We start from the raw sequence: 25,068 nt of genomic DNA on the forward strand, positions 1-25,068 counted from the left end.
TCATTACCATCCTGTGAATGAAAATGGGAATTTTACATCTGATTAACATTTTTGAAATACTTTATTCCACCACCTTACATGTTATGTGCATGTAAAATCTGTCATGGAAAACCTGTAGGCTTTTATTTTCTTTTTAAATCTGAGAAAAGTTTTAAAGTTTTTGTTCATTAAGTTTCATTGTTGTCTTTTCTTTCCAGAAAAAATTACTATGGCGGAAACTGGGCCAGCTTTAGCTTTTCAGGATTATTGTCTTGGATTAAAGAAAACCAGGTAAAAATTTCCCAAATTGCTACTTTTAATATTCTTTAACGTGAAAGGTTATGTTGAAAAACAAAAGAGCAAGAGGCTATTTATTATTCCTTGGAAACCATCTATTGGATAAATACTGAGACAAGAGTGGAACCATTGTATGTTTGTTTCATTTTTGCATTATTGAAAACTATCTATTTGATGACTAAATGAGATCAGATAGCCCTATATTTGATAAAATTTTAAAGGACTTTTGACATACCGAGATTAATCATGCATGTTTTTAAGCATTTTGTTACAATTTGGCTATAGTTATAAATTTCATTTATACTTTAATAGTTTGTTTCCTCTGAAGTTCTCAAAGCACTTCATTGGTACAATGTGTCAAGCCTCAAATAATCCTAATAATGTTTCCATCTAATATTAGTCCTGTTAGTTTAGAAGTAGGGAGCTTTTGAGTACACTGGTTAAGTGTAACACATGAAGTTTTACAAGAATTTTTCCACTAGAGATGAGTACAACGTACATCTCCTGTAGTGACATCTCTAATAGAGAATTTTGTAATTCTCTATTAGACTGGTAAGAAGGGAATGACACTTCCTTATGCAGTTTGTAGGGAAAATACATAATTTAAAAAAATAAAAATTCAGTTAATACTGGTTATGTGTATAATTCATTGCAAGACAGATTGCCACAATGTTTTTTTCTCTTTTGGTAATTTGACAGATCAAATAGGTTTCTATTTAATAGCTTTACTGGTTCAGACTCATCCATCTATCTCAGAGTTTTGTCTGCCATTCTGGTCGTAGGCAAAGGAAAGAGTAAAAACTGGGCAAACAAATGGTACCCCTTGGTCATTCATTTTTTTGAAAGCTGTTCCATAGCTTTGATCATCCTTTTTACCCTTCTCTGAAACTTTTCCAGTTCCAGAAGTGGTTCCAATTCTCCTGCAGAGCTGAAGGAGGCAGAATTGCACAAATTGCATAACTCAGCATGGGGGAAAAAAGCATGGATTTACATAGTGACATAAATGGTTTCTTGTTTTAGTCTCTATTCTTTCTGTTCTCTATTCCTTCTGTCTCCTTCAGCTCGTTTTTTTTTTTTTTTTTTTCCGACTGCTGCCAAGCACAGAGCTATTTTCATGAAACTGTCTTTCATAACAGCAAAACCTAACTCTTAACTGTTAATGGTCAGTATAGCCCATCATATCATATGTGACCCTAGGATTATTTTTGTCCATGTGCGTCACTACATTTGTCTATGCTGAGTTTCATCTGTAGCTTTATTGCTGAGAATTGTGCCCTATAAGGCCTTTCTCCATTCTTTATGATCCATCTTTGTCCTAACTACCCAGAATAATTTTGTATTATCAGTAAATGGTGTCTCGCTATTTTCTCCTTTTTCCATTTATAAGCAAATTTACCAGTAAGATAAGCACCAGGGCCACAGCAGAGCATTGAGGAACTCTGCTCATTCCATTCCTTCCAGTGCAAGAACTGACCATTTACTGCTATTCTCCATTTCTTGTCTTTTAACTGGGTAGTCATTTCAAGACCTTCCCTCATGGGGAAGACCATCCCTCAGGGATATTTGTTTTCCTTAAAAGCCCTTGGTGATGGACCCTGTTGAAAGCTTTTTGGAAATCCCAGTGGACTTTATTGTCTATGTGCATGTTTATTCACTTTTGAAAGAATTCAGAGAATTTTAAAGACAGAACTTTGCCTACAGAAAACAAGTTGATTCATTTCAAATAGATCTTATTTATGGAGGTGTCTGCTAATCCTTTTCACTGTTTTAGTTTCTGCTAATTTGTCAAGTGCAGATACAGGCTAATAGGCATATAGTCCTCTGGATTCCTCCAAAATCATTTTTAAAGATTGGCATCTTGTTTGCTATTGTCCAGTCTTTAGCTACCAAAAAGTTTTGAATGAAAGGTTACACATACAGTAAGTAATTTAGGTATTTCTTTCATGTGCTGTGGTAGAAATTTTAGGCCAACACTATCTATTTTGGAGATTTATTGGTGTTCACTTCATATACTTTACTGTAAACTCCTCTACCTTTACTCCATTTCAGACAGTCCACTTTTTATGTTCTTTCCTTTCCCATCACACCATTCCAAGAAAACAGAAATGGTATGGGAATCTCTCAGGTGCACTCAATGGCTGAAGTAATCACCAGTGGAAAAATTAATCATTGTAGTTTTGTCTTGTGTAAGTGCTCTCATTCGGTGCTTATAGTCAGCCCTGTATCCTGTTATGGTATTTGCCCAACAGGGGTAGAAGTCATACAGTCCAGCTGTATTTCCCATCTTCATGTTATAGTTGGTTCTTCAATCTTGGTTAATAGTGGTTATTAATGTATTAGTGTATATATTAATGTATAATTCTTCCTGCTTAAGTTTAGAATTTCAATCTGTGTTGATTCAGTGGTACTTGCAGAGTGTCCTGATGCTTTTTAATGTACTGCACTACTGTGTTTCTGGTACTGTTTACTCTTTTACATTTTGTATCCTACTACTAGCGTAGGATTGATTCTTCCTTCCTCTGATAGACTTGGTTTATTAATGTTTTTATCTAAGACCAAATGTTCTAGTGCTTAATCATATTTGGGGTTCTTGCATTTATGCAGAAGCAAGCGTACCATTGTTTTGATTCCTTTCCTAGCCCCTTCTTTAAAGGGTAATGTGGTCTTTTCTAATCCCTTTTCCATTATTTTCTTTGATTTTTACATTGCTGTCTCTGATGTTTCAGTCTCTTGTTTTTCTGTTGTGTGCTTTCAATTAAGTCTCTCAGGTTAGTTATTGGATCCTCAGTGAAATGTCTTGTAATCAAGACAAAAAGGTTAATGTTGATAGTGTATATGTTGACGACCAAAGTTTATCTAACTTGTGATGGTCCACTAGAAATCTTTTGAAGAGGGTACTTACTTAGGACGACAAGCATTTGGAGTATGTTAGCAAGTAAATGTGACTAAATGCTATATTGCTGGTATTATTTATGGAAGTGCTAGGAGCCTGTCGGTTTATAAAGGCTGGAATTTTATTCAGCTGAGTTCATCTTTCATACCTACTTACTACATAGGGTTACCTTCTGGCATAATCAGTAGAGCTGATCTATATCAGAAAATGTTCTCAGTGTCTGCCATTTCTAAGTGCTCTGTTTAATTTCTGGCTTTCTGACTACCTTTTGACTCGAGCAGTCTTGTTTATTTTTGATAAGAGAAATTGGTGAAGTTGTATCTCCCTTCTAATTCAGTCCTGTTTGCTTGCAAAAAGTATATACAATTCAGTTACTGAATACCGAAACAATCAAATAGGAGATAATTTTCTTTGCTTACAGTTGGAAGTTTCTTGCCAGCCAGACTCAACTTAGCAAATAGCCAGAAGAGATTTTTGAGAAAAGAATAAGAAGTCTCTGTACCTTTCCTTTCTACTTCTATTTTCTGTCCTGCTGTGGAGAACTGTACTTGCCTCTCCGAGAATATGTGGTTACCTTTTTTGTATTTATTTAACAGAGTGAGCTATCAGTCTGCAAAGTTCAAACTTCTGTGTATGGCCAGTGTTTCAGGAAGTAGCTTCTGAAATCTTGTGTCTTATTCCATAAACCAGCTTAAAATTTTCCTGGCATATCATTGTTGAGATATTGCCAGCACAATTCAAGTGTAAAAATGCATAGTCTAAATTCAGTCTACTTAAGTTGCCATATGCTTTTCAGTAAGTACGTCTGATATTGCAATACTCTAATTAGAATAAAAATTTATCATGTGATCCTGAGAAAGAATTGTAAGAGGAAATAAATCCTGCATTAAAGCTTTCTATAGCAATGAACAAGAATAGTCTGTCTACAGGGATTTGGGCATCCATTCAAAGTGGTAATGTTACTTCAGTTAAAGCACTGGTAGGGGCTTTTGCTGCATTTAATTTAGAAGCTGGTTAATTCCACAGCTTTTGAATATTCAGATTGCAACATTCAGCTTTGTTAGTTACTAGGACCTCTGCCACTTATCATTCTGAAAGATGATATAAATGACAAACATTTACAGTAAAGCCAACTCTGAATTTAAGATTTCTAGTATTTTGAGGTACTGAAATGTTTAAATTCTGTGGAATATGAGTGTGAACAAGTCACACAAGTATTAGATAAATCTCAGTCCGACAATTACCTGCTTTTTGTCTGAATATAAACGATATTTTCAGTATGGACTTCTATTAATTTGGCCTAAAATTTTTGGAATTTGGTGTCCAGTTTTTTCTTTCACTCCTTTCTGTTTGCAGCTTGATGTTAAACAGATTGCTTTCATTGTACTTGGGAGAAATTCTAATAGACAGTGTCTTTGAGCTGTTGCATTATGTTTACAAAGTTCGTAACACTTTACAGTTTCTTTGGAAGTGTAACTTTTGTTCTGTTTTCACTTGATTTTTTTCATTTCTTTGTATCAAAGAATACAGTATTGCACTTTGTGTTCTAGGTGCTGTGTAAGCTCTGCTAGGAAGTGTTATTTTCTGTGTAGACGTTATATAAAAATGCAGTCACCGGCTAGGTATCATCAGTGTTTCTTATGCTGTTAATATGCATGTTCTTTGTTTTCTGCTTTGATTCTATCAGGACAGAATGTGTCTTCAGTAGCATTCAACTTCTGTTTTTGGGGAGACCATATTTGCTTTCTTCCTTGATGCTTTTCTTGTGTTTTTGCTCTAAAGCAGATGAAGATGGCAATTCTGTTATGCTTGCTATAAAGCAAGTTTTTCAGGAAAATGTTTGTAGTAATCAACTAAGGTTTCTTTGTGAAGAGGCAAATTAGATTATGTATCCCTACCTTTTTTTTTTTTTTTTTTTTTTTGATAATGTATTGAGAATAGAAGAGATGCTCATCTTATATTAGAAAAATGCAAAATTTCCCATTGGTTCTTAAACTTTCTATATATTCCATCTTTCATTAAGACACAAAAACATTTGATAAATATGAAATTTTGGAGCGTGTGAAACATTATTGGCAGCTCCAGTGTGTGAATGAACAGAGGACCATGCACGGAATCACAGAATGGTCAGGGTTGGAAGGGACCTTCTGGAATCATCTAGTCCAACCCCCGCTCAAATAGGTGCACATTTGGAGTTGGCCTTCTCAAAAAAGATCATGCTGCATGAGCCTGCAGCAAGAACTTCTGCTTTTCCTCTGAAAGTTCATTATGATGTAGAGATACTTACATAGACAGACTTTTAATAGTCAGATCGCTGTGTTTCATGAGATGGTCTCCATTCAAAGAGTTTTGACTGAAAAATTGGAATGAACCTGGCTATGACAAATGTAGATTTCACTGTATTATGTTTAAATTTCTAGTAAAACTTGCATTTCATTTACTGCTGCATTTTCAAATTAATACAACTAATAATGTAGTGCAAATGTTGTCACGCTAGAGTGAAGTAACCAGCCCAATTATTTCACTCTTAACTACAAAAGTCAGAATAGATAAAACATTAAAACTGTTAAAAGACAAATCATTTGGAAATACAGAAATCGATAGTCCAAGAACATCTAGTGCAGTACAAATTTAATTTTATAATTGTTTTTTAAAGCAGAAAACTGATGTAATTGGTGAATGTGAAGACTGGAGAAAACTGATCCTTGAGAATGAAGAAATTATTTCTCTGAACAAGACTGATAAAACTATTCAACATGTAGAGGATTTCTGTTTTAGCAAGTAAGTATAAATATCAAAATATACAAATAATTTTATGTATCACAAATAATTATATTGTGCTCTTGGCTCTAAGCATTTCACTGCCAGCACTCTGACATGCTTCCTGTTGGTCTTGAAGAAGAACTAAGAATTATAGAATTCCTCAGTAGAGGCCCTTGTTCTTTTGTTGAAATTACTTGTACTTTGTTGAGGGGTAACTATTGGGAATATTCTTCATACATTACATAAAGTTCTTCCTACATAAGGTTATCAGATTGCAACATTTGAACATTTACTCGACAATTTTTTGAGCTGGCATTTTGTTTGCTTCTGAGTCAAAACCGAACTGAATAGTTATGTACTATTATATTTTAAATTTTCCTATTCCTGTAAGTAAGCCTTCTATTTTTGTACATGTAAAATGAAAGAGGTACATAAGAATAAGAACACAAATGGACAGTAGTACTGTAATCATAAAATCCTTAACTATACTACAATAATAAAACAATATTTCCCCTTTGTTAGTTTTGTTGTCACTGTATTCAACTTGCTCATTAACCAGTGCTTTCCTGTGATGTTTTAGAACAAATTGGCACAGTTGAAATTCCTGATAAAATAATAACAGTCAGCCTTCCTGGTCTGCCACCTTCTTTTTGTATTTGAAGTGAAGTGACTCAGCTTTTATTTTACATTAAATAAAAATGCAAAAAATACATGCTTAATTGGAAATTTGCTTTGGGGAGAATTGTTGCAGAAGTGAGTCAAGAGTAATATACTATCTTAGAATTAAATAAATGACTAAACATATTTTAGTTAGGTATTCATAATGTTTGCATTAGCAGAAGTTCAGAACAAAAATTTCATTTTTGGTTTTTAATTGTTAAATGGAAGTATAATACTTCATTACGTATAAGCTGTACAAGAACTGATCTTTTCACAGTGTCATATTATCTTAAATATTGAGATCAAACAACATCTAAAAATAACATTGTTAAGCAGTAATCTCAAGTAGTATTTAAGCATAGTAGTAATGAATAGAAATTGTGTGGGCCACAATTGAAAACTGAATCATTTCTCTCTGTGTATTATTTTTGTATCTTAGGAGTTTTGCACTGAACTGAGTGTTATTCTGAATTCTTAAAAAGGTTCTTTGAGATAGTAGTTTAAAATTTAATCTTGAGTCTCCTAAATAATAGCATAGGTATCTGAACGAAACACTGACAGATATTCATATGGAAACATTTATTTATTTTTGTAAACATCACAAATAGTAAAAATAATAGAATGTTAGAGTTAGATTAATGAAATCTGAAGGTCACAGTCGGCATATTCAAAAGTTGAATGTTGCACAGTAATGGCTGCTTGACCATACTACAGATAAAATGTTATGTTTGTTTTAAAACAATGTCAATATAATACTGTGATACTATTGTGATAATGAATATTGTTCAGGACCAATATTAGATTACAAGTTTCATAGCCTCTTAACTTTGTATATACCATCTCTAGGAAGACCTCTTACTGAAGAGGTGATACTGACTCATGGCTGGCTTGAAAGAGAGTCCCCTAGCACTAAGGTGTCACTGGTTTTTGGGAGTGAGCCTTCTATCTGAACAAGTTTTGTTCGGACATTATTTTTAACTTAGTCTGGCAGTACAATGCTGTCTTCCGTTTATCATGGGAGAAAAAAAGTTACAAGGAAGAACTGCAGAATTAATAAAACTAGCAAAGCAAAAGTTTACCACATGAACTTAAAACTTACTGAGAGAATCAGTTATGTTTCTGACAATTTACACGTTCTGTTTACACGTAGATTCTGTTGTTTTTGCTTAACTTTTATAACTCCTATGAAGTAACCATTAAACATTTATTTTGAAAGAATAAACAGCTGGGTAGCAGTATAATATACACAGTGAAAATCTGAAATAAATGGCCTTAGAACAAAGTGCATCCATCAAAGGAAAAGAATACTGTGTCTACAACAAGCTGTATTGAAAAAAGGCAAATGGCTGAAAAATAAATAGTGAACACCTGTGCTGAATAAATTAACCAGCTGGTTGGCAATTTTTCATTTGACCTATCTGAAGGGGTTGCTGTTACAAGACATTAATAAGACACATTCATTTTAAGATATTCCTTTGTTAGTACCATTAATTGATGAATGGTGGAAGATAATATTCTAAATTTACACAACAATTTGTCTGCAGATGTATTTTTTTTTTCTGATTTAGGAGAAGAATTGTCTGTACAAAAGTTCAAATTGAGTGATTTTTATAGACAGTTGTTACATTATTCAGGGATGTTTGTTCCTATAGGAAAGATGTAATGAATTTAGTTTTTAGGCTTCCATTATGAAGTTTGTAGAGCTGCAAATCATACAGATTAATGTATTCATTAAATGGGAATTGAATTTAGTTTTAAAACATGTAAATACAACGTTTCTGTTGTACCGTGTTTTAGAGTAACACAGAAAAAAGACAAAAATGTATTGCAAATCCAAATTCTACTTTGATTTGAGAAAGTATAAATAATGTTTTAAATGAGCTTGATCTATGCAGTCAGATTAGGAGGAGATAGAAGGGAAGACTTGCCCTTAATTTGTGTTGTGTTTTATAAAGCTTTAGAAAGGCTGAAATAAAAGCTTAATTTTTAGTGATTACAGTAATCACAATAGTGGTTTTTTTTTTTTTTTTTTTTTTTGTTTTTTTTTTTTTATCTGTTTGCACAGGGCGTTCCAAACACACAAACTTCCCCTCACCCCCTGAAATTGAATAGAGTTAGTGTATTTTTAGCAGAGATTAGTTTTTTAGAAACATTCGACATAGTACTTATCTTTGTATTTGGTATTTTATGTGCATTTAATATTTGCAGAATAAAGCAGAGGCATAAAAAAAATTAATATTCTGAAATAACTTCTTTCATTAGTGCTTCCTTACAGCAGTTCCGTGTGCTTCCCAGGGCAGTATTTCACCGCATTTGTAAATGCTTCCTGGTGGCTGTGCACAGGCTGAGAAACCTGTACCAAAGTCTTGCTTTCATTAGTCCTTGCAAGTTCCCTGAAGTTACAAGTAGATCGGTGAGGAACAATTTTTAAAGGAGGCAAAATATTTCTTCCCTTTCATAACTTGAACAGAAATTCCTACCCCTGCTTCCATCTCCACAGTTGTAGATGTGTGAAGGAACATTTTTACAAGTGTGCTGAATAATTCCTGGCTGTTTATTGAATTTTAACAGTCTTGATAGTTACTGAAATTCAATACTGTACGTTTGCAGGTCACCTTTAAAATCATAGTTCATTAGTTTTCAGCTGAGATTAAATTGTTTATTCAGTACACTAATGGCTTGCAGTATAAAGATAAAAAGATAGTGTGAAATTATTGGTGAACTCCTTTCACTTATAATGACATTGATTTGATTCATCTCAGCTGGTAGTACAAACTAAAATTCTAAATTCAAAAGTGCTAGTTTCTAAGGTAGATGTCATTGAAGTTCAAGATAAAAAGAATGGATGAGATTAAAAGTGGAGGTCTGCTTTTTAAGAGGAATTTTAAAGAATTGTGTCATTATGACAAGGAAATGGACTATATAGAATACTTACGTGTGATACTGTCCCTCCTTTTCACTGGCTGCCTTCATCACAAGCATGTTAGGAATTCATCAGAACTATGCACAGATTTATCATGCTTGCAATAAATCTAAGTTTATAAACAGTAAAGGTGAAAATACTTTAACATGATATATGTATTCAGTTAGTAATTGGTTGGTGCTTGGTTAAACTTACGAACTCTAGTACCTTATATATATATATATATATGTGTGTGTGAAAAAAAAAAAAGGTATTTAAACTGTTCTTTATGGCTATTACTTGAAAAGCTACTCAGATTGTAAGATCAGAGTCTGAAAAGTGATCTTTTTAATTTAAAATTAACTTCAGTTCAAAATTCTGTTTCTCTTGAGGATTTTGCTATAAAGATGTGAAATAGTCTCAGTTATACAAAACAATTCTATTTTCTTCAACAAGTTCGGTTTAAAGAAATCTTGGCTTATAACTTAAGTGTCTTTCTGTACTTCAATTTTAAAGGTTTTTATCCAAAGGAAGAAACAATCAAATCGCATTAATGTTTATTTTTTAAATACTATATTTCTTTGTTTATATAGCTGTATAATGTGTATCACTGTGAGAGAGTCTATGTAAAACAAGAGCACAAAGGTTTTTTCATTCCTTCCCCACATAATATTCTGCTTAAATTCTATTTTTACAGTCAGAAATCCAGAGTTCTTTAGTTGGTGACACCCAGTTTGACCAGGGTAAAGACATTTTAATGATTTTCACAGAAAGGCTTCCGATGTTTCCATTGCTGACACTGACTCAAAATTTTAAACAAGTTTTAAAGACAATTTTAAGGTCCCTTTTTCTTTTTTCTCCTCTCTGCCCCTCCCCCCCCCTTTTCCCCCTTATGTTTTTAATCAGTCAGGATTTGTCTGAAGATGTTGAAGAAGCTGGTGCTTTGTCAAAGCTGCCCGTCTTAGGAGTTTCTGATGCTGACGGGGCTGCGCAGGAATCGGAAAAAGAGTGTGCACCTGTGGAACGTGCCTTGCCAGGGGCTGAGAGCTGGGAACCAGAAAAGACTGCAGGCAGTGACCCAGCAAGTGCAACAGAAGGGAATAATACCGAAATAACCACTGAGAGTGAAAGTTCTCATAATGCAGCTTTAGGCAAGTCCACTTTGGAAATGGGAAAAACAGAAGCTGCACCCTCAGAAATTTCTGCCCAAGAACCAAAGAAAATTACGTATTCCCAAATTGTTAGAGAAGGCAGAAGGTTTAATATTGATTTAGTTTCCAAGGTAGGAACTTAATGACTTTTCATACAAGTACATTTACTTTTTTTAAATGCTGAGAATTTTTTAAATCTGAGTGTTTAGAGGGCTGAAATGGTACCTCTAAGGCAAAAAATATATTCTCCTGGGAAGTGAGCAATCAGTAGTACTATTAAAGCAAACGAGCTGTTTCATATGTGCTCTTTAATGTTTGTTTTTAACCAAAGAGTCTGTAAATTTCCTGAAATAGAGAGTTTAAGTAATAACTTTAAAATACTTTTTTAAATTATGTCCTTTTAAAATTTTAAAAAAATACATACTTAAACAATGAAAACTAATTGAAATGCACATCTTTGATGTTATTAAGATGAAGGGTATTTTTAATCGAGTGTACTTACCTGTTTAGATAGGCTTTCCTGTGATACTCGCACTGTCATTCTGTTCATATAAAATGTACCATTTTAAGTTCTTGAGTAACTGAAAAGCTGAACTGTAATAAATTGTATTAAAAAAATCCCTACGGTTAGTCCATAACATAAAAGTTGAGTAAAATAACATATTTTTATTACTATGTTGAATTGCTAATTTTATGTGCTTTTTAGTTGAAGGTGAAACTATTAGAATCTGGCATATTTATCATGCAGTTTAAGATCTAAAACCTGTCTTTTAGCTACTTAGCAGTCTATGTGCGTGTCCTGCAAATACAAGTTAAATGGATTTTTTTTTTTTTTTAATTTCAGTGTTTCAGACTATATACCTTGCGGTGGAAGGTTTTTTTCCCCAAAGTTCAGTGCTTATTTTTTTGTAATTTTTAGGCAGAAATTTTTCAAACCTCTGAAAAATAGAAAATAACTTTTCTTCAATAATTTACTACATTTTTTGTATAGACATTACAAAATACATTATTTCATGTTTTTTACTCCGTGTTCCAAATGTAGATACCTCTCTTATGCATCACCAGAATGATACCGTGAAACCAATAGTTGGTTTATAGTGGTATAGTAGATAGTACTGTTTTGCATAGTACACATTTTCTGTGCCACTGTACTGAATTTTGTTACACAATGGTAAATGCTATTGATTCCAGAAAATCTGACAGGAGAGGAGGCATCAAAACAGACCTAGTAATTCTCATTGGTTTCTCTCTGGCACTGGGACTCTTACGGACTTTTCCGTAGTGTCCTAATTAGTGTTCCAGTCAACCTTTATCTTGAAACTTAAGCATTAATTTTGTATGAGGGGCATGCTTTACAGAATGTGCAGTTTTGAAATGGTGGCCAGGATTTCACATCTGCTCTTTAACTGTGCAAATTCTACTACTCAGGATAACAAGACTTGCAGAAAGTTAGAACTAGAAGTTTCTCCATGCTTTTAAATATATGCTTTCAAATTCAGACATATGTCTTGTGTTAATAGTTATATTTTGGTACTTTCAGTATTTCATAATAAATTCTTTAGCTTGTAGAAAGTGTAAAGGTAGACATAACATAGACAGCTAAGTAGCGTAACAAAATATGACTAAACCTAAATACCACTTTGACAGAAGAGTAACTGGGGTAGCTTAAGGAATTTATATTTAGAAAATGTCACATCTTTTCTCGTTATGATAGAAACAGCTAGTTTGCACAGGCAGAGGAGGGGGACCATGCAAAATTTAAGTAAATGTTTTAAAAGTTTGAAAACTGATGCAACTTTAAAAATCCACACACGTACATTGGCAGATAAAAGAGCTATTAATGCAAAGCTGATTTTAACACAGCTTGTTTCAAAATATGCAAAACATGAGAAGTAAATTTGAGTATAGAGGTCTTTATGGTGAAAATGGAAAATAGGAAAAGAGAGAAGGAATTCTGAGTTTGGGGATTTTTAGCAGCTTTGGCCATTAGCTTTGACTGCTGATTTTGCAAAATGTTTTGAGGAGACAATGTTAAGTAAACCTGTGTAAATTGGTATGCGCAGTCTTTAGATATGAATAATACTGAATGGTGATAAACTTTTGAAGAGAATAGAAAGGAAAAACCAGTGTAGAACATTGTCACATTGACCTCTTAAATCTTTGAGATCCCTATTTACTTTAATAGAATAGCATTGCTATTTTTAGAAAGCAAAAATAATACAGAGTATTTGAATTGAAAGACACCAGTAAAACTGTGGTGCAGATTGGCTGTGATGCATTTTGGCATGCCAAAATGCAATGTAGAGGTAAAGAAACAAGTTTACGCTTTCTCCTTTTCGCTATGTGAGTGGATCCAAGATGACTCTCTCTCTCACGGTATGACTCCCAAACAGGTAAGATCAACAGTGGGCTGAAACCTTTTCTCCTGTGGACTACTTTCTATTCTTCCTCTGTCTCTGTGTTAATTTTATTTTGAATATGCTATATCTTGATGTTATTTTGCTCAGATTTTACTACACTGTGTGTATCAGCATATAGTTGTAGAAAATATCTTACAAAGGAATACTATTAGAGTTACTATTTTCTTCCTATATAAGTGCTTCTTTCTCTTTACTCACTGTATTATTTTTGTTTGTTGTGCAGCTTCTTTACTCCCGAGGTCTGTTAATTGACCTTTTGATTAAGTCAAATGTTAGCAGATATGCAGAATTTAAAAATGCCACACGAATTCTTGCCTTTTGGGAAGGAAAAGTCGAACAGGTATTGTAGAAGAATGCATTGTATGTGTTTAATCTGATCTTTTCAAAGTCAAAAAATTTTGAAATTGTTTTTTCTGAGAGTTTTGTAATAACTGGTATATTTTACTAAAAAATTTTTGTTTGATTTCATTTTTAGAATGAGTTTTTTTTTTCTTTTTACATGCATGTTAAATCTAAATCCTGAAAAGAAAGCTAGAATAATGTGCAGTCAGATAAATCATTAAATCATTAAATGTTTACCGTATGACAAATAGTTAGTCTCTGATAGACTCAACAGTGAATCTTAAAGATGTGCAGATTTTAGGTTTTCAGATCCCTTGAATGGATTTGATTTGTCTTTTTTCCTTGCCTTAGGAGAGAAGTCATTAGACTAGTAGTGGCAACAGGAGATAGTTGGCCCAGTAGAGATCCTGTTGAAACCAAACGGACATAAGCAAAAAAGGAAAGAGCAAAAGAGATTTTAGAATATTTTTGTTATGAAAAATAATAATTATTTTAGTTAAAATAGCAAATAGTAGAAATATGTAAGAAACAACTGTAGTTCTAATGAAAAATAGGAACTTTAAATGTTTGTTAGGTAATCAACTATAGTCTTTTATAGCCTGTGTGGGAAAGGCATTAAATATAATGAACCTAAAATTATTAATTTTTTTTTTTCTAGGTACCTTGTTCTAGAGCAGATGTCTTCAATAGCAGGCAGCTCACTATGGTGGAAAAGAGATTGCTAATGAAATTTTTGACATTTTGTTTGGAATATGAACGACAACCTGATGAATACCAAGGTAGTGTTTCATTAACTATTATACACCTTCTTGTTTTGAGTTCATTCCATTATGCATAGTTTTGATAGCTCCCCTTTATTTTCACCCTATTTATTTTTGTGTATTAATTTTCGGATTAGACTTTGACCTTTTCCTGACCTTTCATGTCAATTCTTCCGCTTAAGCACTTGTATTTCGAGTTCCCATGATATCATTAATTTTTCTTTAATCCATTTTTCTTTAACAGCAAAATTACATATTATAACAGGATTGCAAAATGTTTTTATCATTTTTAGGGTTTTGTTCCCCCCTCAGGGATTTTGTAATACGGTGTGATGCACCTGATTTCTTCCTTCCTTTTTTTTTTTTTTTTTTTTTTTTTTGATAATACGTAAATCTTGTATGACAGTGTGTCAGTATGTTGCCAAAAAAAGAGGAATGCTGAATGTGGATTTTTTTTTAACTTTGAAAATAAATGTAGTTTAATTGTGAAGTTAAAAATGCCTTTTAGTTGCAGAGGGCAGGTGCCAAATGCCTTTGTCAATTATTGAATTATTTAGAGGACAGAAAATATGATTAGATTGGAGCCATGTTATGCAAAGAATAGCAATGAAAGAGGAAGATTGGCTAGTGGAAAGAAAATGATGGAAACCTGCTCTCTGCTTTGGATTTATGAACCTAAGAGTACAAAGAATGGAGTGATATTCTGAATGCTTGGACTCTAAAAGTAAACTAAGGTAAAAATTATAAAATCTGTGAAAAGGAAATAATGAGAACAGAGGAATACTTAAACCATTTCTATAGGTTTCAGACTGAGGCATTTCAGTGCTTTTGTAGATGATAGTAGCTTGGCTAGGCAATGCTTTCAAAAGAAGCTAGTGTTCAGAAGAAACAGTTGTTCGTTACTGATACTGGTCTGGTCACTTGAGCTTAAAGCTGCCTTGGTATTATATGACCCTTAGATTATGCAGAAATGATAGAGAAAATGATTGCAAACATCTGCAGGATAGAATTGGTCAATATAGATAGTGATCTGATAAGATTAGGAAGAAAAATCTGTGATGAACTCTAGGAAATCCTGAAGGGGAAAAATTTGTTACGCTGAACTAGTTTATAGATTACAGGCAATTTGAGGTTTACTGCTGATAGAAGAAATTGAGGTGCTCAGAGCAAGAATATAGGTGGCATTCAGAAACTTTATTAAGTAAAAAAAGGAGACACCATATCAATTCTAAATGAATTCATTGATTCATCTGCCTAAATAACACTACACTTATTTTATATCCAGAGATAGTTAAACAGATTTTGTTCCTACATTTTAAAGTAGCCAGGGAAGTAATTGGGAATATTTTGAGTCAGATTAGTCTAATTTAAAGACTTCAGAGCTTTAGAATTGCACCTGTTGAAATCATTGCATTCGTTAGGGAGGACAGACTTTTAATAGGGAGAATTCATGATAGTGAATAATTTTTTTTAAAGCTGCTTCTGTAAAATTTTGAGTTACATAGGAGGTCTAGAATGAGGAAAAACTTGAGACTTTTTTTAGAAAGACAATAGCACAAAGGAAAATGTAATATATTTTATGACTTGCTGCATGGCTGTACAAAGGTAGTGAAGTACATTTGTAATAAAACAGTGGTTGAATCTCAAACAGAGTATATGGCCTGATAACACTAGTCACAGCATTGGAGGGAACTGCTTCTAAATTACTCTTGAATTTTCACGTGACTGAAATAAGCTTAAGAATAGATTTCTACACGGTATGAAATACATTATTGCTTAAAATAATCTTTTCCTAAAAAAGAATACTCAGGTTGTATTAAGATCATTAAACTAACTGTAATATTTCAGAGATGTATCAGTAACCTGCAACACTTGCATTAAAGGTTACCTGCAAGACTTCTGTTTTTCTATAAATTTCAAAGTGCATTAGTGGCAATATGCTTCCTCCTCTTTTTCTTCTTCTGTCTCATCTATACTTATTTCTTGGGACGTCAGCAATTTAAAATACTTGAAATAAGTATTGCTCTTGTCATTTTTGGAGTAAAACATTATGTGAATGGGTTATCTGCACATAAATATGTGCTTTGACCACATAGGTATGGATTCAACTTTTTGAATGGATGTTAGGTTAAATGGATTAAATATTTATGAAATTTACAGGATTCAGGTATACCATCCCAAGCTGCAGTAAAACCAATGGATTTTTGTCTGCCATATGGCTATTACTCCATATACTTTGGTAGAAACCTCAATCTTAAAAATTGTTAAATGATTGAGAAATGGGTGTTGGTCAGGTCTAACTTAATAGATGAAGCCATATTTAGATGGTGCTCAGCTACTGTGTAAAACTAGATAGCCTGTTCAGGTCTCATATGGCATTCACATATAGTAGATTTGTGTTATTCCAAAATACTTTTAATGCAGTGATATTTCTGTCTTCTGAGGAAATGTACTTTGAGAGTAAAATTTTTAGCTTTCATGAAATAGAATTACTGTTTTTCAGTGATAAGTATGTTGAAGATCTAAGTGGTTTCTTTTGTGATCTCTTTTTTTTAATACAATCGTATTTCTTCAAGTTGAAGATCCTGAAAAAGTACAAAAGTTAACCTGTATCATTTACCTGAATTATTTTTTTTCTCAGATTATGAGAGTAGTACATTTGCTCAATTCTTAAAAACACAGAAATTAACACCCAGCTTGCAACACTTCATTCTTCACTCTATTGCAATGGTATCTGAGACTGATTGCAGCACCCTTGAAGGTCTCCAGGCAACCAAAAAATTTCTTCATTGCTTTGGCCGCTATGGCAATACACCATTTTTGTTTCCTTTGTATGGTCAAGGAGAGATTCCACAGTGTTTCTGCAGGTAAGCTTGACTTTTCTAATACATATCTTTAAAAAAATGAAATTCTTGGTAACCTAATGCTAATAGAGCAATTCCTGCTGACAGTTGCGTGTTAGTGTTTTTGTTTTGTATTTTTGTTGGCTATTAAATTCCCCCGGAAGTTTGCACTTTCCTAGGAAAAAAAAATTATAGAACAATGGTGCTGTTGAGATCAGGAGACTAATTTGAATAATTTTTAGTAGTATTTCATTCAGAGAAGCGAAAATATTGTAAATTACACTGGTGCTTGGGAACAATTTTCACTGTGATACAAATAAAACTTTTAATGATTGGCTGTTGTGATGCCTGCCCATCCTAATAATTATTACGAATGGATGAGAGATAATTTAACTCATAAACAGCTATCCTTTCTTCAAATTGACAGATGAGATTTGGAGCGATGTCTGTCCAAAAGGATGACTGTACGTTTGGGTAGACTGAGATAATTTGCCTCTTAATTTTTCCTGCAGATACAGGAAGATGTACGTTGACAATCTGTGTTAATAGTTACTCTGTCATTTATAGTACTGGATGCATATTGTGGTGATATAAGAGGAGGAACAATATTATCGGGTACAGATACAATGTGCCAAGATTAGAAAGGAAAATTCAGCAAAGAAAGTTGAAGGTCATTAATAATGATACCTGTTATCTAACTTCTTAACTTTCTAAATGTATGTTTGAAATAAAAATAAGTAGTTCTGTTACACCATGCATATGCAAAATATGCATATTCAGTTTTTTTCTTGTGTGAACTGTATACAAAGAGCAGCAGCTGTGAGTGTCTCTAGAGTTAGAAAACTTTTTGACCATCCATAGGCAAATCTTGATGACTTTTGTGGTAATTTTTGTATTTGGTTTTCAGGTTCAAATCCAGGTGCAAAAACTTGAATACTGAACAGATTTAAACTGGTAATGAAAGGACACATAGCACAAATTTGTTTCAGGAAAAATTTGTTCATTATTAAACAAAAAAAGATTATGCAACACTTTCACTTTTTTTGTATTGCAAACTGATATAAACGAGACAGCTACTGTGAAATCGTATTCTCTTGGCATCATTCTGTACACCCGTATCTATAGGTCAAAAACTTCCAGTGTAACTTGAACAGCAATTGCATATAAGACATCCTAAAGCTCTGTTACACAGAGCCACATAGAGATGCAGTTGTACGTTCTAATATCTTAAACAGCAGTCATACACTCTCCACCTCTGGAGCAGTAGAAAGTAATTACAACAAAGGGAACGATCGATTCCAGGTTGAAACAACCTCTACATCAATCCCTTTTCTTAAACTGTAGGTATGATATGTATTCTTTCATGAGGCTCCAGAGGTGTGCTAGGGGTTACAGTTCTTGCAATGGAGTTGTACTTTAGTGGTTTTGAGGACCATCAAGAAAACATGTGCAGTGAGTGGGAAGTTTTACTTTTCAGTTGTTTCCAACTGTTCTACTGGCTTTTAAAAGGCTGATGTTTTTTATCTTTGCTTTTGCTTGGCAAGCAGGCTTTCCATCTGCTCTATGCAAATTTTTAAGGTAGTAACCTGTAGATTTGTAGTAGACATTAGCTCTATTAAAAAGGGGAAAAAAAATACTGTTGTACTGTGAGGCTATTTTGTTGTCTATGAATGATACTTCAAAATGCAATTCCTTTAAATATCAGTGTGAAGTCTTACTTGCTTTGTTCTTTTTTGTGGACAAATTTTTTTTACATGTGTGCTGCTATTACGAAGTTCTGGTTTGTAGTGTGCTTTTGGGCATTCTCTTCCTGTTTTATCTGTATGATGGTTCTATTTTTCTTCTCGATAACAATAATTATACTACTGCTAGAAGAATGACCTTAGCAGCTTGGGCCTATTTGGCATTATTTAGGATGGATGCAAATATATGTTGGTACAGCCATTCTGGAATAATTACCATACTTCATGGGCAGTGTCTAAAAAGTAGCTGGTTGGCACCAGTGGCTGGCCTCATTATGGAAAGTCTTGATTTGACATTAACATTTAATGAAGACTACATGGAATTGTTCTGTATAATGTTTCTGTGTTCGTATACGTGGTTCACATAATGTTTACATTATTTCATTAGACAACTAGGCGTTATTCTGTACTATATTGAATAGGAGTCATGTTTCGTAGCTTATTTTTTTGTCAATAGCCTTTGTCTGTATCTTGAATTATTTTATATGGAGATTTTTTTTAAAAATGTGGGATTATGTAATTGGGATCAGATAGACAATTTGTGAAGAACAACTGTTTTTAGGTAAATATTCTAGACACAGCCATACAACAGGATTTGTTCTCATGGGTTTTATTACATCTTCATTTTTATAGGACTACATGTGGGACTAGAAAGTTTCAGATGACCAACAGATTAAATAAATCAAAATATTATCAAAACCATTGTGGAAGCACCAGCTTTGTGACGTGTGTCATTAGACCTTTTTGGGTTTCAAATATATGAAAATTTTAAATTAATAATTACAATTAAAATATTATATTTACTCTGATGTAGGTGCTTCTTAAGATGGTTTATTTTTCTTGCATTGTTGAAAGCACAAGAAATCATTGAAAGCACTGGCTGTTTAATAGCCAGGACAGGCAGTTTCCTGATCTATAAAAGCACTATTTTTAAAGAGTGAGCAATATCAGTGTCTAGAACTCTTGTAAATATTTTAATCAGCAAATCTCTCTATGACCACAAGAATTCTTCAAATTGACCAAACTGTCTAATTAGGCCTGTTGATTGCGACTTTTTTAGTTTTGTTGTTGTTCTTAAGCTGCAAATCTTGCAAGTAGGATAAGGAGAATATTTTAATAGTTGAAGCAAATTACTCTATTAAACCAAGAAGTAATTATGCTTTTAAAAGATTTGTATTACAAAGCATTATAATAAAAATGTGGAATGGTTTTGTTTTTAGTGAACCATTTAGTAGGCAATCACTTTTTTTTTTTGAGAGAGAGAGAGAGAGAGATTAATTACAATTATTAGATATGACCTGCTTTGGGTCTCACTAAAACTGAGTAGTATCTTAAGAGTACTGTTCAGACTGTATAGTAAAGTGGTAATACCACAACCTATACATCATACTCTACAGTTTTTATCACCAAGTTATCAGAATAAGGTGTCACCTGTTCTGTGATTTCTAACCACCATTCTATATTCTGCTTTAATGTAAACCTCTTAAGCGTTTCTTGCAGCCAGTTACACTGTGTGTTCTCATCAAGGCTACTGTTATAAATGGCATGCATGCATATTTATGTGAATGATTCAAAGACATTTGTAAGTCACATCCTTGCATTCTAAATGAATTCTGCATAAACAGTACAACATTTTATAACTACTGAAGACATTTGAGTGAGTAAAAGCCGTGTTAGTTCTTTATTGGTTTAAACAGGTATGGTTTAGGAGAGAAAATTAAACTTTTATATCATTGTAATGTGCCTCCCAATATGTTGAGGTACAGATGCGAGATTTCTTTCTCCGTAAATCGAATTCGTGATACAACCAAGGTCACTGGAAACTTCCCATTCTTCCAAGCTGACAAGCAGGAAAACTTTCACCGGCCTGTGTAATAGCCTCTTTTATTTCAAACTTGTAGGTATGAAACTATTATTTGTCTTCCTTTCTAATGAGGTAGTCATATTATACTCAGTAAGAAACAAATAAATAAATACATCTCATTACATTAGTACAATAAGTGTAAGACACCAAAAGTTCAATGAAATATGTGCAAAGAGACTAGGGAATTCAACTCACATTTTTCAGCTTGCAGCCAACATATTTGTTGCAAATCAGTAATAAACTTTTCACTGTCTTCAAAAAGTTTCACTAGAGAGAATTACAGTTAGTCTTTATTAGACTGTAAGGCAGTGATGCAACATTCAGAATATTCAGTATATCTTTGATTTTTCTGATTTTAGAAAAAGGAAAATACCCAAATTGTTTTCTGATGCGAGGTTAAATTTTAAACTGCCAACTTTCTATTTTTATCACTGGGAAAAAAAATCTTTTAAGTAAAAGTTCTAAAATAGGTGTTGATCAAGTACTTTAAGTCATTTATGAACTATAAGATGTGATTTAAGCCAAATAAGAGAAGTCTAATTTAATAAGACATTTTTTCTAACAGTTTTCAAACATTCTTAAAAAAAATTCTTCTTTTGTAACTTTTATTTCCTTTTTTCCTTTCAGTTTTTTGGAAAATAATTTTTTTTGAGTTTTTTGGGGGCGATATGTTTGAAAGAGCTGTTTTATGAATGTTGCAAGTATTTCCTTCTACTGTTCACTCCAGTGAGATGTGCATCTTATATTCAACTTTTCTTCAAGAGGAAGTCGTTCTAGAAATTGTCTGTTTTGATTCTCTTCACCTATGACCAGTATATAATGAGTAGGGTGAAGGATAGCTGAGAAGTCAGTTTTATGTTGTGGCCTCATTTACTTTTGTGACTTTTTTCAGCACTGGATTTTTGGAAGGACTCTGCATGGTTTCTCTTCCATTTGGTTTCAGATTCTTTTTTTCTAGATTCTTACACTGTTACTTCCTGACCTTTGAAGTATGAACGGTCTTTTTTTTTTTTTTTTTTTTTTTTCAGTAGTAGTTTTTTTAGTAGTAGTGGTTTTTTTCATAGTTGAAGGTTTAGTCTATAAAAGTCTCTAACTCCCTCTCTCTGTCATCTTGTAAGGATTCTGAAGAGTGATGTATCTAGTCTCTTGTTTTTATTGTTTTTTATTTTTATTTTCTTGTTAGAAGTCATCCAAGAGCTGACAGATGTAGTAATTGGTGCTGACGTGCAAGAATGTCTTCTGCTGCTTTGCTGTAGGAATTAGTGATTTACCAACTTTTATCTTCAGTCAGTTAATGACTAACATTTTGTATAAATAGGCTTTGAACTTGTACATCATATGTGTACATATTTCATGGGCAGTGTAACTTTTTTGTGGTTGTAATAGATTCTAGCTGAAATGAGTTGTTTTGTGGCAGTGACAGTAGTAGTTTTGTGGTGGAGGGAAGCTCTAATTAAGAGGGATTATCCCTTTCAATCCCTGTGTTTACAAGAAGGTTAAAAATCCAGGCTGGACTATGATGGATTTTATGACTGACTTGGAAGATTAGTGTATATATTTTGAAAAAAGATAATTACTTTTTATCCGTACATTCGAGCTATTGTATGATACAAATGTTGAAGCTTAAAAAGTTGTCTCAGCTACTTTAACATTGCCAGTTGTGTCCCTATTAGAATCTTTAAGAAGCTTTCAGTATTCCAAAATCAAGGTTGGGCTTTAGGAAACCTGAATGTAATGTGCATTTAGAATTAACAAAGAATTAAGCACAACATCTTTTTCATTTGAATCTGTAAATAAGTACTGTCTCTTTATCTGTCATATTAATGAGAAATTCAACTAATGCTGTCAGTTCTTGTGGCTATTGGGTGTGAAAGCAACTAGCTTCAAATCTTAGGGAGCCTTTAGTTTTATATAAGTGTGAAAGAATCACAGCTATAGCTGAGACATGAGTTAAGTCCTAAATTTCAAAATGTATCATTTGTGTAATTACATTCATCTTATCATTTAAAATAATTTCATTTCTTTGGACCTGAAAGTGTATTTTGAAATTGCTGACAATACAGCTTGTCAGTATTTCCAAGTCTTTTTTTCAAATGCTAAATGGGAAGAGTAGTTGTCATACTACTTTCTCCTTACTTTTTTTTTTTTTCACTTGCATTTCAATTAAGTAATACAACTTTTGACATAGCTGGTCTTTTTGCAGACAAACGTGATATGTATCTCTTCTGTTTGCTGGCAGATGAATGCAAAATGGGCAAGCATAGTTAGCATGATTGTTTGTAGTATCAGTTGCTTGTTTATCCTAAGAAAGAGTTTTTCCTTAGGGGGAGAGACATCAGGGAAGTGAGATAATCCATCATTTTGAGACCTGTTCTCTAGTGATGGATGGATAGATTGGTAAAGTAACTCAATAATCTTCATTTTTTTTTCAGGTTATTCACAGATCAGTGAACATTGTCGTTAATAAAGCTATGGAATGCTTTAGTGTCCTTGCCTACATTATTTCTCAGGATTTGACAGGAAAAGACTTTTAATTTGGAAATAACCTTTGTGGTGAAATATCATTCTAAGCATATGCAACTCTGAAAGTATCTTCCCATTTTACATTTTTATCTGTCTTCTCAGAAAAAAGATGTTTGTCTGTTTTTTGGTTTAAAAAAAAATAAGGGAGTTCTTGAGGTCCTTATTATTTCACTGGCTAGAAATACACTATTCTCCAAATGTTTATACTTCATGAAGACCTTTGAATTTTAGGATGTACCATATGAAATTCACCTCTGAATCGTAAGAATGTTGTCAAAGTATATAGGTTTCAGGACCCTAAGAAGAATGGAAAAGTTTTCATTTTATATTTTGGTTGGTATTACAGAGATTGGAATGTACGCCATGGTGCAGGAAAAATAAATGTAATACTACATATTAAAAAAAAATGAAATTAACTGCATTATCCTACTCTCAAATCAGTCTTGCTTCATTTTATAAAAATGTCTGAAACATGAAAGTACAAAATGCAAATGCTGAAATGGAGATCATATTTTAATAATTATTCTCTTTAATAATTAAGATGCTAAGAATAATGTGATTGAAGCATTTGTAATTTATTATTTGATGTAATTTATTATTTGATATTATTTCTCAACAGTCTTGTTGAAAGACTTTGAATAGATTTAACATTACTCTTTGTAATGGTGAACATATGCAGATTCTAGCTCATATATTAAAAATAAGGACTTAGAAATATGAATTTGTTATAGCATTATTGGCAGATCTGTGATAACTACATGCATGTTTACTGAAGCAAACTGAGATGTAAATGCAAATGCAGTTTAACAGAATCCATTTTCATTCAACTGGAAGATAGAGAAAAGCTTCCAAAATACTGCTAAATTAATGAAATAGTCCTTGAATTTTATCAAAGGTTAAGATAACTTGAGTTTTCATTCTTTACTGGAGGCAGAGAACACATGAATAGACTTTGTAAATGACCTACTGCTTAGCAACTGGCTTTTCTCCAGTTGCTTTGTGTGTCTATTCCCTAAGGCCCTGATCTTGCAAGCTACTTTTGAGGGCAGAGCTCTTTTATTATTGCAGGTGAAGGATCCAGGGCTAGGAACGAGTTATTCTGTTTAAAAGGTCAATAGATTGCAGATAGGCAAGTCCCATACTTTTCTCTTCCATAGAGATTAATCTTCAGTGTGCCTTCGTGGTTAACTATAATCATATTAAAACAGAAAGAATAATCTTTTCTTCAGCTTTGTGGTAGTTTCTTAAACTTCCACAATACTTTAGTCTTAATTTCTAGATCACTTGCCAGGTAAATACTTAAAGGCATAATGATGGATCCTCACGTTACCTGCAAGAAAATAATCTCTAAGAATAATTCTCCAAGATGCTAATCAAGACTCACTGAGAAATAGTGTTAATTGCAATAATCTTGAAAATTTTTGATATATTTTTTCCATTTTAATAATCCAATATTAAGCACCTCTTCCTTGAGATTGTTTATTTCATCTTTAAGAAGAATTGAATAACTACTCTAGTATAGCTGTAATCTAGTTGAAATATATTATTCATTTTTCAGTTCATTTCACATCTTTTTCCTAAACTTAGTCCAAGATGCGCCATGGAACTTTAGTAATGCAAAATAATTTTCCAGTAATTTCTACTTTGAAGTCAGTCTTTAGATAATTTTGTAAACTGAGATGTAAATATGTTGAATAAATTGATAGAAGGATCTATGATTCTTCATAAATGCTGTATTTAGGAAGGCTGAATCCCAAACGGTAAGAAGATGATTTCCTATTTTGCTTCTGGAAAGAGTAGTTTTGTAGATTTGTGTCAGATTTTATTTGGTTAGGAGAGCTGTTGCCATGGAGCAGTCTTCTAATCATCAGAGATTATTAATCAAGCTTTGGAGTTTTATACTTTAAGGAACATTGGAAGACCTGCTT

The 25,068-nt window shown here is 32.9% G+C and overlaps 1 protein-coding gene across 3 annotated transcripts in view; it reads left to right on the forward strand.

Annotated features, from left to right (window-relative positions):
• Window positions 1-25,068, forward strand: part of CHM (CHM Rab escort protein) — a 79,134-nt gene that overhangs the window by 19,366 nt on the left and 34,700 nt on the right. For 2 of the 3 annotated variants that reach the window (XM_062584842.1, XM_062584844.1), the window contains exons 3-8: window positions 198-270; window positions 5,826-5,950; window positions 10,401-10,776; window positions 13,289-13,405; window positions 14,066-14,186; window positions 16,810-17,035. In XM_062584842.1, coding sequence (XP_062440826.1) covers window positions 198-270; window positions 5,826-5,950; window positions 10,401-10,776; window positions 13,289-13,405; window positions 14,066-14,186; window positions 16,810-17,035 — 1,038 coding nt within the window. The remainder of the gene's footprint in view (window positions 1-197; window positions 271-5,825; window positions 5,951-10,400; window positions 10,777-13,288; window positions 13,406-14,065; window positions 14,187-16,809; window positions 17,036-25,068) is intronic. The other variant, XM_062584843.1, reaches the window with a different exon arrangement.

The sequence above is a fragment of the Rhea pennata genome, chromosome 11 (assembly GCF_028389875.1).
Source record: "Rhea pennata isolate bPtePen1 chromosome 11, bPtePen1.pri, whole genome shotgun sequence".
In the NCBI taxonomy this organism is placed as follows: Eukaryota; Metazoa; Chordata; class Aves; order Rheiformes; family Rheidae; genus Rhea; species Rhea pennata.